The 12301-nt window shown below is 47.3% G+C and overlaps 4 protein-coding genes and 1 non-coding gene across 5 annotated transcripts; 3 read left to right on the top strand and 2 right to left on the bottom strand.

Annotated features, from left to right (window-relative positions):
- Window positions 1-2007: 2007 nt before the first annotated feature.
- On the top strand, window positions 2008-2458 carry AO090038000607 (uncharacterized protein; the record flags this gene model as incomplete). The annotated part of the gene is made up of 2 exons (XM_001825451.3): window positions 2008-2175; window positions 2246-2458. The coding sequence occupies 2 exons, from the start codon at window positions 2008-2010 to the stop codon at window positions 2456-2458; spliced, it is 381 nt and encodes a 126-aa protein (XP_001825503.3).
- Window positions 2459-3064: 606 nt separating this feature from the next.
- On the top strand, window positions 3065-6508 carry AO090038000608 (uncharacterized protein; the record flags this gene model as incomplete). The annotated part of the gene is made up of 5 exons (XM_023238214.1): window positions 3065-3195; window positions 3255-3625; window positions 3681-4246; window positions 4304-4904; window positions 5253-6508. The coding sequence occupies 5 exons, from the start codon at window positions 3065-3067 to the stop codon at window positions 6506-6508; spliced, it is 2925 nt and encodes a 974-aa protein (XP_023093204.1).
- Window positions 6509-7237: 729 nt separating this feature from the next.
- On the top strand, window positions 7238-8002 carry AO090038000609 (gamma-glutamylcyclotransferase family protein; the record flags this gene model as incomplete). Its single annotated transcript, XM_001825453.1, has 1 exon — window positions 7238-8002. The coding sequence occupies one exon, from the start codon at window positions 7238-7240 to the stop codon at window positions 8000-8002; it is 765 nt and encodes a 254-aa protein (XP_001825505.1).
- Window positions 8003-8571: 569 nt separating this feature from the next.
- AO090038000610 (adenine phosphoribosyltransferase APT1) lies at window positions 8572-9294 on the bottom strand (the record flags this gene model as incomplete). Its single annotated transcript, XM_001825454.3, has 2 exons — window positions 8572-8726; window positions 8802-9294. The coding sequence occupies 2 exons, from the start codon at window positions 9292-9294 to the stop codon at window positions 8572-8574; spliced, it is 648 nt and encodes a 215-aa protein (XP_001825506.1).
- A 2326-nt stretch (window positions 9295-11620) lies between these two features.
- On the bottom strand, window positions 11621-11704 carry AO090038t00006. Its single transcript has one exon. It is a non-coding gene; the product is annotated as a tRNA-Lys (tRNA).
- Window positions 11705-12301: the final 597 nt, after the last annotated feature.

Here is a 12301-nt window from a genome sequence, read left to right as displayed (position 1 = left end):
TATATTGAAATCCTTTGTTTAGTTTGTCTAACGTGCCCTGAGAGTGTGTCTCGTTATTATGATGAGCGACTGTGGCCTAATACCTAGGTTTTAAATTCGTTCTGAAGTGAGGTAACAGGCTACTAAGTCCTAGTTAGCTAGGCAGGTAGGTACCAAAGACCATTGGAAGCTTCCCAATTCTGAATGGTTCTTTAGATGTTTTAGAAAGTCTAGCTCCATACGGGGTAAGCGAAACATTCCGTCGCCTGTATCGTTTGTGGCCCGAAATCTACGGAGTATACATTATTTTGGCATCAAGATCAAGAAAAGGGGATGGTTTCATACGAATACATTTACTCACGATATCTAGATCTGGACTATTCACAGTGTCTTTCTCTCTTGCACAATATTGTCATGAGCGAGATCAACCCATGTCAAGGTATCTACTACGGAGTAGGCCTGGGCAACGTGGGTCGTCCAGGGGTTCGCTCTAGTTACGGTCGCTAGTCTCCTGGGTTTATCTCGTCGCTTACTCCGTCCTGCCTCCCTCTCAGTCTGAGATCCAATACCACAGGCCTTTGGGGCTCTGTGCTTCCTTCCTTCTCCCTCCCTCCTTCTCCGGTTTCTTTCTTTTTTTGTTTTCTCTGGCTTGAGTCTTTAATACATACCATTACTATTACCGTCACTGTCATTCCCCCTCTATCTATCTTGTTGTAATTCATTCTCATTTCTCAGCCCATATCAGATCTACTCTTGGTAGCCTGGTGCTGCCCCTGACCTTTCGTTTGTTTTTTTCTTCATTACTTACTCAAGCCATTCAACAGCTCTTGAATATTGTTCTGTTGTTTTCTTTTTTATTTTTCCCTTTGATATAATCTAAACTTCGCTCTATACTGTCTCTAACGGGATTACCGATGCGATTCCCGTCTACCTCCACGGCGTCTCCTTAAGCTCTCATTATGAACATCTAGTGGCAAAGGCTCTTATTATTAGCGCAGCCAAACGCTCACAGCAGCACTTCAACCGCTCTTGCATACGTTGTGGGCCTGGTCTTTTTGAGGAATTTGTTGCCGCATATATGACCGTTTTCGCCTCCATTATTTTGTGTGCCATTTCCCGAATGCGGAATTAGCTTCTAGCTCATGCCAAAAAAAGGACAGCAGCGCTCATTATAGGATGATCTGACAGTGCTGATATCAAAACTGTCGGACGGCTGAAGTTTGCAGGCCATTGCTTTGTATTGCCATCAGCGCAGATGTTATTCCAGTGACAAGTTATTCAACATGGGATCAGTCCTGTTACCTCGAACAGAATCGTCAACTTCATATCGATCGACCTCTCGAGCGTTACTGGGTTCGTCTTCAGACTTCGGCTACAGTGGAATCAACTATGTTAGAGGCTCCCCAGGCTCCCAGGGTAGTCGTGTGCCGTCCGGGTCAATGAGAAGCGGCGAATATTTAACTCATGGACAACGAACTCCTATTAATAGCGCGGAGCACCAGGTGTATGGCATATCTTCACGGCCTACTTCATCGCATCAATCCGCCGTAAACTTACCGCAATCATCGTATGCACCAAGAGAAACTTATCACAGAATCAACACGCGACCTAGACCAGAGCAGACCGATTTTGTCGATAGGAACCAGTCGTACATTAGGTCGGAACAGGGAACTCAGGTTAATGTTTATGCGCAAAGAGCCGTCGGTAGCTCCAATCGTCGCTTACGATCGTTTACCACGAGATTAAAAGAAAAGAATGTGAGGCGACGGCTTGTCACACTTACCATATCTGCTATATTCCTAATACTAGCCCTTTCTCTATGTAGGTTTGAGTCTGACCTAACCTTTGGGGCTAAAGATATGCTTACCGAATGATACAGATTTTGCCTTCACTGTCTCCAAATCGCACCTAGGCCACGAACTTCATATACTTTTGATATTTATGATTCTGATCCTTGTCATAGTCTTTTGTCACTCCCTCATCCGATTTTTGATGGTGGTCTTCCGAGGTTCCAGATCTGCTGTAGCTATGAATCGGATACCAAGCAGTGCAGGGCCAACTGGCTACGCTCAGCCAGAGCGTCCCATTCATGTCATTCTAGCTGGGGACGAGGAGATTTTAACTGAAAACAATGGTGCCAGTCGGGAGAAGGTTACGCCCCTGCCTCCAGCATATGGCCTCTGGAGAGGTAGCGTGGTAAGTGATATATTAGGATGCTCTTCGACTGTCCTCCCACGAATCTATTTGGCTAATTCATGCATCCCAGAGAATTAATCCAAACTTGCTCTATTGGCACCGCGTAGACATCAACACCTCATCTTTACCACAACACGCAAACGAGGCCCAAGGTTTGGGTAGCAAGGTCCCATTACCACGGCCTCCCAGCTACACTTCTGATAATGGCATCGACTATGTGATTGAAGCACAACCCCGATCACTTACCCAAGGCCCTTCTGCAGGATGGCCAGGACATCCATGATGGTCTTTCTGTGGAGCTAGTCGCCACCTGATCTGATTTCGTTCTCCCTTTCGTGTTTAAAAAACAATTTCTTTTCCCTCCACATCACCACCACTTGCATATCAGCTATTACTTTGTTGGGATATACCAGGGGGGTTATTGTGTGTTACAATATTTGTCTCGAGCGGGAGTTATCGGGGCAATAAAGCTACCAAATTATACGTAGCAGTGCTGATCAGTCTATAGTCACCATGTTCATCTTATTCTCGTATCTTATTGATAGCGTTGGGCGCCCCTTATTTCTATTTTTGTATTTATTTCACTGTTCATATTAAAAACTGCGAATGGATGTAAAATATTTAGTGCTCCGTATTGAAGAATGGTTAATATCTGACAGAAAATTGCACCTAGGCTGTAGCAGACGTAGATCGGACTATTAGCATATCTGGCAGTTCGGAACTGGCGAGCTGGATTTCTCACGTGCACGTTCCCTACCATCATCACTTAAGCAACCATTATACCTCAGGAAGCTCCCAAAAGGATTAATTTCTCCGCCAGTAAAACCTCGCCTGCAACGGCTTATAATTGCGCTCCCATGCCATCTGAGGCAGTTTTATTGCTGCCGTAATGCGGTCGGGATGTTGGTACTTACAGATGCCCTTCCTCCGTGCAGAATGGGTGATGAATTGGATCATGTTGCTCTCGCTGTGGCTTACCATGGCTTGGGGTATGAGGACAGATCAGCTTAATGAACTCAGGTAAGCGCTTATCATTATTGATGTTGTTGTTGTATAATTGACATGGATTCGCATTCTAGAAAGGACACTGAGCATATGTTCTACCACGGTTTCGACAACTACATTACGCATGCCTTTCCCGAAGACGAGCTACGCCCTCTATCCTGCCGTCCGCTAGTTCGCGACCGAGATACCCTTGCGAATGCAGGATTGAACGACGTTCTGGGGAATTACTCATTGACCTTGATCGACAGCCTATCTTCACTAGCGATACTGTCATCTAGCCCAGACGATGGTGCAAGAGCTTGGGCACATTTCCAGGATGGTGTGAGGGACTTTGTGAAGCTGTACGGTGATGGCTCAGATGGCCCTGCTGGCCAGGGCGAAAGAAGCCGCGGGTTTGACATAGACAGTAAAGTTCAAGTCTTCGAGACGGTCATTCGGGGACTAGGTACAGAGTTCCATTCTCCAAGAACTAACTTAAATCTGACATCGGAGCATTACAGGCGGACTACTTAGCGCTCATTTGTTTTCTGTGGGCGATCTTCCCATTACGATATACAGCCCTCCTGAAGCCGAGGTCGCATTCGCCAAAGCTTGGGATAAGACTTCATTCCCCCTAAATACACAGGGAATCAAATGGGAGAATGGATTCGTTTACAATGGCCAATTTTTGCGACTTGCTGTTGATCTGGCGAATCGTCTGTTGCCTGCCTTCTATACTGAGACCGGTCTTCCTTATCCCCGTGTCAATCTGCGATATGGAGTCCGACGGCACCCATTCTATGCAAACTCGCCGCTAAATGCCGCCTTCTCGTGCGACAATACTAAAGATCACGAGAATTGTAAGTCTCGTCGCATTCCATTGGTAGAAACGACGGAGACATGCAGCGCGGGCGCTGGCAGCTTAGTCTTGGAGTTTACTGTCTTGAGCCGGCTTACCGGAGATGGCCGGTATGAGGAGTTGGGTAAAAGAGCCTTTTGGGCGGTTTGGGCAAGAAGAAGTGATATTGGGTTAGTCGGGGCAGGCATCGATGCAGAATCGGGTAAATGGGTTCATCCTTACACAGGGGTAAGTTTTTCGGAACGTCAAGTTTATGATACGGGGCTAAAATATCATGAACCTCAGATCGGTGCAGGAATTGACAGCTTCTTTGAATATGCTTTCAAATCGTATATCCTGCTGTCATCAGGGGAACGGTTCCCGCGCGATCTCAATAGTTCGTGGCATGCCTTCGACAATGACTTTCCACCACTAAGCGAGTACGAGAATTCTGCAGAAGCCTTTTTGCAAGCCTGGCAAGAATCACACGCTTCAGTAAAGCGTCATTTGTATCGTGGAGAAGGCTATCAGCACCCACATTTAATCCAAGGAGATGTTTTCACTGGCGCCACGCGGGCGTTTTGGATCGATAGCCTGAGCGCCTTTTACCCAGGTCTCCTAAGCTTGGCAGGAGAGATAGATGAGGCCGTAGGGATTCATCTTCTGACAACGGCTGTTTGGACCCGGTTTTCAGGCCTCCCTGAAAGATGGAATGTCGTTACGGGGGACATAGAGGGGGGTCTGGCATGGTACAGTGGCCGGCCCGAATTTGCTGAATCAACGTTTTATCTCTATCAAGCCACCAAGGACCCTTGGTACTTACATGTTGGCGAGATGGTACTACGCGATCTTAAAAGACGGTGCTGGACTAAATGCGGCTGGGCTGGCCTTCAAGACGTCCGCAGTGGTGAGCTCAATGACAGAATGGAGAGCTTCTTTTTAGGCGAGACGTCTAAATATCTGTATTTGCTCTTTGACCCTTCGCATCCTCTAAACAACATCGACCAGCCGTTTGTGTTTTCCACAGAAGGCCATCCACTCATCATACCCAAGAGTACAACAACTGCCCAGCATCCCCGAAAGACACAACTGTCAGTCAGCAAGCAGATCAATAGTGCTGTTTGTCCAATAGCGCCGTTGCCTCCTCTTTTCGGGCTATCATCAACCGCTGCACGTCCTGACATTTTTCATGCTGCAAATTTGGCTCGGCTACATTTGATGCCCAGCCGAGGGCCACCGGAGGGACCTATTCTAGACTATGCGAAGGGCCGCCCAAGCGTGACAATGGCTGATTTGTCTTCACCGACGAATTACACATTCTTCCCTTGGACTTTGCCAGCTGAGTTAGTGCCTTTCAATGCAACGAGCTCACCAATGACAGTTCGCCCCACACTTGACATTTCGTTCCCGTCTCTTCCCGGCATGTTCTTGGGGTCCGGCTCCTTGGAACGAGTCCAAGATGGCATTCTCATCAAGGCCATCGGAGGGCTCCGGTTGAGCATGGTTCAAGATGTTTCCCCACAGAATGAGGCTGGCACGAAAAATGCAGAGTTTCGAATACAAGTGATTAACAATGTACCGCTTGGAAAAGACGAGAAGGTATATATCTCACGGGAGATCACATTCGATGTCCTGGATCCCACTGATCCGAATTTCACTCGCGTGCGCGACTCCGCAATGATCGACATCGTCATTGACGTTATCCCAGAGAACCTCCGCCGAAGGAATCATTCAGGTGATCCACAGGGATCGACTGCTGAGCATAGCCCAAAGCATATCATCGGCGAGTCCTCCGCTGACGACAAACTTGGAGCCGTAGATCCGTCGGCGTCGAGCGTAAAGAGTGCTTTATCGTCCTTTGTGAATCATGTGTCCTGGTTACTCTGGGACGAGTCTCAACCCCAATCTGCCTGGCCGGCTGCGGAGAAAAAGCCATTTCTACGATTAACGTTACCCGCTGCTATGGCTTCTGGTTTAGGCTCTGCGCCCATGCCTGATGTAGAGGACTCCTCTACATTTTCTGTCACGGGGGATGTCCCCAAAAGTCGACTCCCATGGTCTACGATCTACTTCGCCGATGAGCTCTGTGACCATCGGATCCTACGTGACATCGCACAAACTCACCAAGTGCTTGTCATCAAGCGAGGCGGGTGCAGTTTCTCGCAAAAGCTGAGGAGTATCGCTGCATATCCACCCTCACGACATGCGCTAAGGCTCGTTATTGTTGTCTCCTACGAGGAGGAGCCAATAGACGAGAATTTAGAACCACAAGTTAATCCTTTCTCGAGCCTAGCTGCCGTCCGCGCGGAGCCATATCTTGTTCGGCCATACCTTGACGAAACTCAAATGACCGCCGGAGGGGTGCCTCGTCGTCATCTAATCAGCCTGGTCATGGTCGGTGGCGGAGCGGAAACATATGAACTACTCCGCCAAGCCACGGGCGTCGGCATCAAGCGACGGTATACTGTGCGATCGCAGGGCATACCAGTTAGTAACCTATATATCATCTAGATAGACGCATATTTTTGTATAGCTACTAGAACACTAGAGCCTTCATACCATACGGTGAGAAAACGTAAGACTGGCTACTCTTCACCAGGTACATAACTACGGCTGGCCTTGATTCGTCGCCATTCCTTGCGCCACAGCATGTTGATTGGTGCAGTCCCTGAGTAACACTTTTTGGTTCTGCCGGGCGGCCTGGAGTTAGAACTTAGGAGTTGTTCGTCCTTTACTGTATGAAAACTGGGACCAAATTTTTGAAGGCCAACATTGGTTTTCAAATCACGTAAAAAAAAAATAAGAGAAAAGAAAAGAAAAAAAAGAGGGAAGACAGCATGCAGAATCTGGGCTTTCGTAATATCCTCTGTTTCCCTGCGTGCAGTCTCCTCCCATATAGGTGGGAGTTCTATATCTACTACCCAGCCAGGACCCGAAATCTGGTTCAGATGGCGAAAGTCCCAAACTTTCCACGGAAATCACACCGAGGAACCGAAGACAAGATAAATCTATCTCCACTTGCCATCGATCGGATGGGTCCTCCGCATATTTAAATACATGCTTGATTTTCCTTTGCACCAACCGTCCTTTCTACTACTTGACATTCATTCTCTTTGACTCCCTGACTGTATTTTCCCCCTTCGATCATTTTGGGGGCTCTCTACACCTAGTCGTCCAAGCATAGCAGACCTTATAATCCATCTTTCAAGCGCTACATAACATACGCAACGAGCATTCAAGATGCATATTCAGGACACAACTATCGTTAAACCCCCTACATTAAACCAACAAGATATCAAACTTGACCCGACAGCTCACACAAAAATCACAATCACTACCGACCCCTCCCCCTCGGACAGTGGTATAACAACCCCGCAACAGACCAAACCGCGCCCGCTTTACTTCGCCTATGGATCCAATCTCTCCTTCACACAGATGCGTCTCCGCTGCACATGCGACCCTGATCTCTCATCTAAGCCGGTCGCCATCGCTCGCCTAGATCATTGGCGCTGGTTGATCTGCCAGGCTGGCTATGCGAATGTGGTACCGCCCGCTGAGTTACGTGTTGGCCGGGAAGCAGATGAGGGCGAAGATGTACCTGTTTCTGGGGACGAGGATACGGTTTATGGGATATTGTATGAGATGGATATCGAGGATGAGAGGTTGCTTGATGGCTACGAGGGTATTGACCGGTCGGCGCTGCCATCGCGGGCTACGCACAAGGTTCCTGCGCATATCCGACCGACGGAGCAAGGCCATGGGGACTATAATAAGTGGTATGTCCCTGCTACGGTGACGGTGTGGTTGGATGAGGAACAGAGGAAACGGAGGGAAGGCGGGGTTATCGAGACCTTAGTCTATGTGGATGAGGAGAGGGTGAGGGTAGGCCCCCCGAGAGACGAGTATATTCCGCGGATGAACCGTGCGATCCGCGAGGCGGAGTCTTTGGGCTTCCCTAAGAAGTGGGCTGATAAGGTGATGAGAAAGTCAATCCCTTTGAACTAGGATGTCATTGGTTTTTTTTGCCTTCATAGATAACGCCGCGCGTGATGTTTGCAACTAGACAAGACTTGATGATTGAACGATTACAATGGTTCAAGTTATTTCAATAACCATATGCGATGTAATAAGAAGTTGCCATATTATCGCTATCCATATGCAGAGTCTATAGTATGCTCCAGCAGCAAAGTGTGATATGAAAGTGGATACGCATTTCCGTTTCCCTGCATGCCCTAGAAAACAAGTGCATGATGTATGTCATTGTTCCGACTTCATCGATCCCGGTATTCCATCCGATGAGCGAAGGTGAACTCCAACGAAAACGAAAACCGCGGCAGGGCACGCATCGTGCTTCTAATTTCCTTGAGACTTACAGCCCTTCCGATGAGATGTAGCCCATTTTATAATCATCGCTGGCATGTACCGACCAGTCGAGATTCAAACCCGAGCGCCTGGTTGCGGGGAAGCGAAAACATGCGTACTTTTTCTGTTTTCTTTGTTACAATGAAACCCGTCTACGGGCAGCACAATGATAATGATCAGGTAAATAGAAAGCAAGTGTCGTTGGTCGGCAGTTAATGCTTTTCTTCCTGGCCGGAGAGGAGAGTATAAACCGGAGCAGGAAGCTTTTCCCGTCCCTTAAGAAACTCAAGTTCGAGAATAAAAAGGAAGCTCATGAGCTCGCCACCCATCTTCTTGATAAGTTCACCCGCCGCCCAGGCCGAACCGCCTGTTGGGATATAGTCAGTATTGCTTATTCCTGGAAAAGGAGACTGTCTAGATATAAACTGAAGAATATACACACCAGTTGCAATAATATCGTCCACCACAATCACCTTCTGGCCAGGCTTAATCGAATCAGCCTGCATCTGGAAGAAGTCCTGGCCGTATTCCTTCTCGTAGGCCTGGGTTGCACATGGTCCGGGCAGTTTACCCTGCTTGCGCACAGGGACAAAGCTCGCGCCAAGTCTCAAAGCGAGGCTGGGGCCGATAAGGAAGCCGCGGGCCTCGAGACCAACAATAACATCAGGCTTCTGGTCGCCGTGGTTCTGAAGGATGTGCAACTCTAGGCTGCGAAGAAGGGCTTCATGCAAGGTAGGATTGGCAAAGATAGGTAGAATGTCTTCGAACAAGATTCCAGGGGACGGGAAGTCGGGGAACTGGCGGAGAGCGGCGCGCAGGCTTATTTTAAGACTGGCGAGTTCGGCGGTGGGGGTGGAAGAGGAGGGGGACTGTCCGGCGACTTGGGCGGCGGCGGCATCAGGCTGTTGGTGAGAGTTAGGAGTTGGTTGGGACATGATGAGAAGAAAAAGAAAGAAAGGAAAAAGAAGAGAGAAAGAAAGAAAAAGGAGGAATAGAAAACAGGAGGGTAAGGGTGCTTGAAAAGTAAAATAGTTCAATTCGAAGTGATAAGCACGAGCGGGAAAAAGGGAGGGGAAAAAAAAAAAAAGAAAAGAAAAGAAAAAGAAAAAATTGACCCCTCGAAGATCTTTGTGGTGGTGTATGAATTGTGAACGCCGATGTATTTTTACAGTATTCCAGCGGAAAGTGCTTTAACCCTCTCAACTCACTTAACCGCGCATTGCTGAATTTGTATTGAAGATGTGTTGTACTATGATCTTATGATTTCATTTCAAACGGAAAGTCAATCCATAGATCTCTGTTAGTCCATTTGTCGCTACCAGGCTGAGGGGTCCAAATCGTCAAGATTCAAGCCGTATCTTGCGTCTTTCTGTACTGGTTTGCGATAATACCGCAAATACGCAGTGGAAACCAAAGAAAAATGTATGTATGTACCCCTCTCGATGACTTGTTTCGTTGCTAAGGGTCTAGAATCCATCAATCAGTCACTGCAATTGATGTTGACATGTTTGCAGTATTGCTACTGCTAATCTACTAATTTTTCCTAGTTTACCATGTTGTTATCCCATCTACTTCCATTTGTCAGGGCTAATGGTCTCATACTGACCCATGATATATGTACAGACTACTAGTATCTCAGCCCCTCCCTAATGAGCCATGATGCAAGTTTCTTGCGTTGCCTGCCTTCTTTTTTCCGTCTTGCCCCCCCCCCCCCCTCCACTCTCTCTCCTTTCCCCCTTCTCTTAGTGGCACTTCCTTACAGGCAGTAGAACGGAGGATAGTAAGTAGTAGTATTGCCTAGCCTAACAGTTTCGTTGAATGAAACCAAGACTTGCAAGATCTACCATGGACGGTTCAAGTCTGCGTGGATATAACACTCGTCTTGTTATACATATCGGCGGATTACACGACAACAACCCACACATGCGGTCAGGGTTATCAAGCAGTGGATTGGATCAACAAGCCACGATGGATCCCCGGGTTAGGAATGATTGGACCATCATTCCCTTTCTGGTTTCCCTGCACTCCATAATCACCAATATACTTTACTGGAAATTAGACCGAATGTCCAGTCTGCCCACCATACTCCAGGTACTCCGATCCGTTGTGAGTCAAGGCGATAATAGTACTATTTATTACGACTATTGATCTCAATACTAATCAGTATCTCTTCCTATGTGGATTCATTGCTGTTCTTCCAATGACATCTTCGGATCAAGCATAGAATCGTACATGCTTATAGCAATTACTTACAAACTACATCGTAAACTACATCGTCGTCTGCTACTGCGAGAAGACTTGCGCAAGGTCAAGAGATTTGCCACATTATTGTCTTACTCCCCCAATGCACCTCACTCATATGGCTGTCTTTATTTATGTCTCGTGTGTGACAGTCCCATATCCACTAATACTAGGCTCAGATCATCATGCAACCCTCGGATTTTCCGCGTCGTTTTCGCGCTTGGTTCCTGGATTAACTAAATACTTACTATTGTAGTTCCTCACCCAACCCTCCATGCCCCCGGAAATAGCTGATATCGGTGAACCCACAAATAGTACTCAAAATACTCAAAGTGACCCGACAACAGACTGCCTGTATGTAATTGTTAAGATCGAGATATATATCTGTAGAGTACACCCAATCATTTCCTTCTTCCTGAAAGCCCCCAGCCAGTTTCGTATGTAGCGGACGGAAGTCAATGCCAATTGTTTCCACGCTGAAACTCACTCAGCCTGCATGACGGTGCCCTGACTGTTACACATCCACAGGTATACCGACTAATCATAACTGAGAAATAGAGGAATACCACTCGCCTCCCCCACAATGCAGCTCAACACCTGCAGCCACCTGCAGCACCAAGGTAGCCATCACTGCCAATGCATGCCGCTGACCACGCCGCACGGATGTCCATATTCCTGCCTGACTTTGTCTAGGCTACGGCCCCCTTGGTTCTGGTGACGAAATCAATACTGCGCATGCAACCCAGAAAATACCCCAACGGGGTCCGATGAGCCGTGAACCAAGTTGGATCGACGCTTCTCTAACATCCTAGATTGTCTCGTTCGACCATTACAGAAGCTCTTTGTTATGGTATGCTGTGTACAATGTGATATTGTCAGTTGCTAAAGTTCGACTTCAAATATTTATTAAAGAGTAATTGGGGAAGAGCGAAAGAAGAAAATAAAAAAAAAAAAAAAAAAAAAAAAAAAAAAAAAGGAGGCCCATAGAACCGTTCGACCCTATCAGGAGGCAAAAGGAAAAGCCGAACGCGGGGGTCGAACCCGCAACCTTGAGATACCGTGATGACTAAGAGTCTCACGCTCTACCGATTGAGCTAGCCCGGCTACTTGTTGAGAACGGCTTAGACTAAATGTAAAATAGGGGAAAAAGGGCGTAGAATGCTGGGACTAGTTTCAACGTATTGCTACTGCTACTTCTTCTTTTTATACATCAAATCTGCGCGTACTATACCATGCTACTCCTGCAATATCCATAGTCACTTGGTCCCCTATAGCCGTAATCTATCTTCATATGAATAGCACTAATGGCACGCTATAGCAATTTAGCACAGGCTGCCATCACCTCTATGTTAGTAATCACATAACACGTGACCAGAAGCACGGGCCACCTCGCTTAGCAATTCTTCATATGTTCTTCGGCAGTGATCTTCCCGCTTTCTTTCTTCTCCTGCCATCTTACCTCATGTCTTTCAAGCTGCACTTCTGCTCATTGCAGAAGTGCTCCTTAAGCTTAATCTATCAGATGTAATCACCATTGCTCAAAAGCACTATGTCTCCTGCACCTGTCGCTGCCTCTCAGCAGCAGGACTCACAACTTCAAACCCTGGCCAAAGCTTTCGAAGCTCTTCTGCTAACCACTCAGCAATATATCTGCAAGGAGAGAATCTTGCAACAAAGGCTGGAATATGCTTATGACGAGGT

Source organism: Aspergillus oryzae, chromosome 6 (assembly GCF_000184455.2).
Source record: "Aspergillus oryzae RIB40 DNA, chromosome 6".
Taxonomy (NCBI): Eukaryota; Fungi; Ascomycota; class Eurotiomycetes; order Eurotiales; family Aspergillaceae; genus Aspergillus; species Aspergillus oryzae.
Note: the sequence above shows the minus strand (reverse complement) of the source record. Positions and strands in the feature narration are given on the sequence as shown.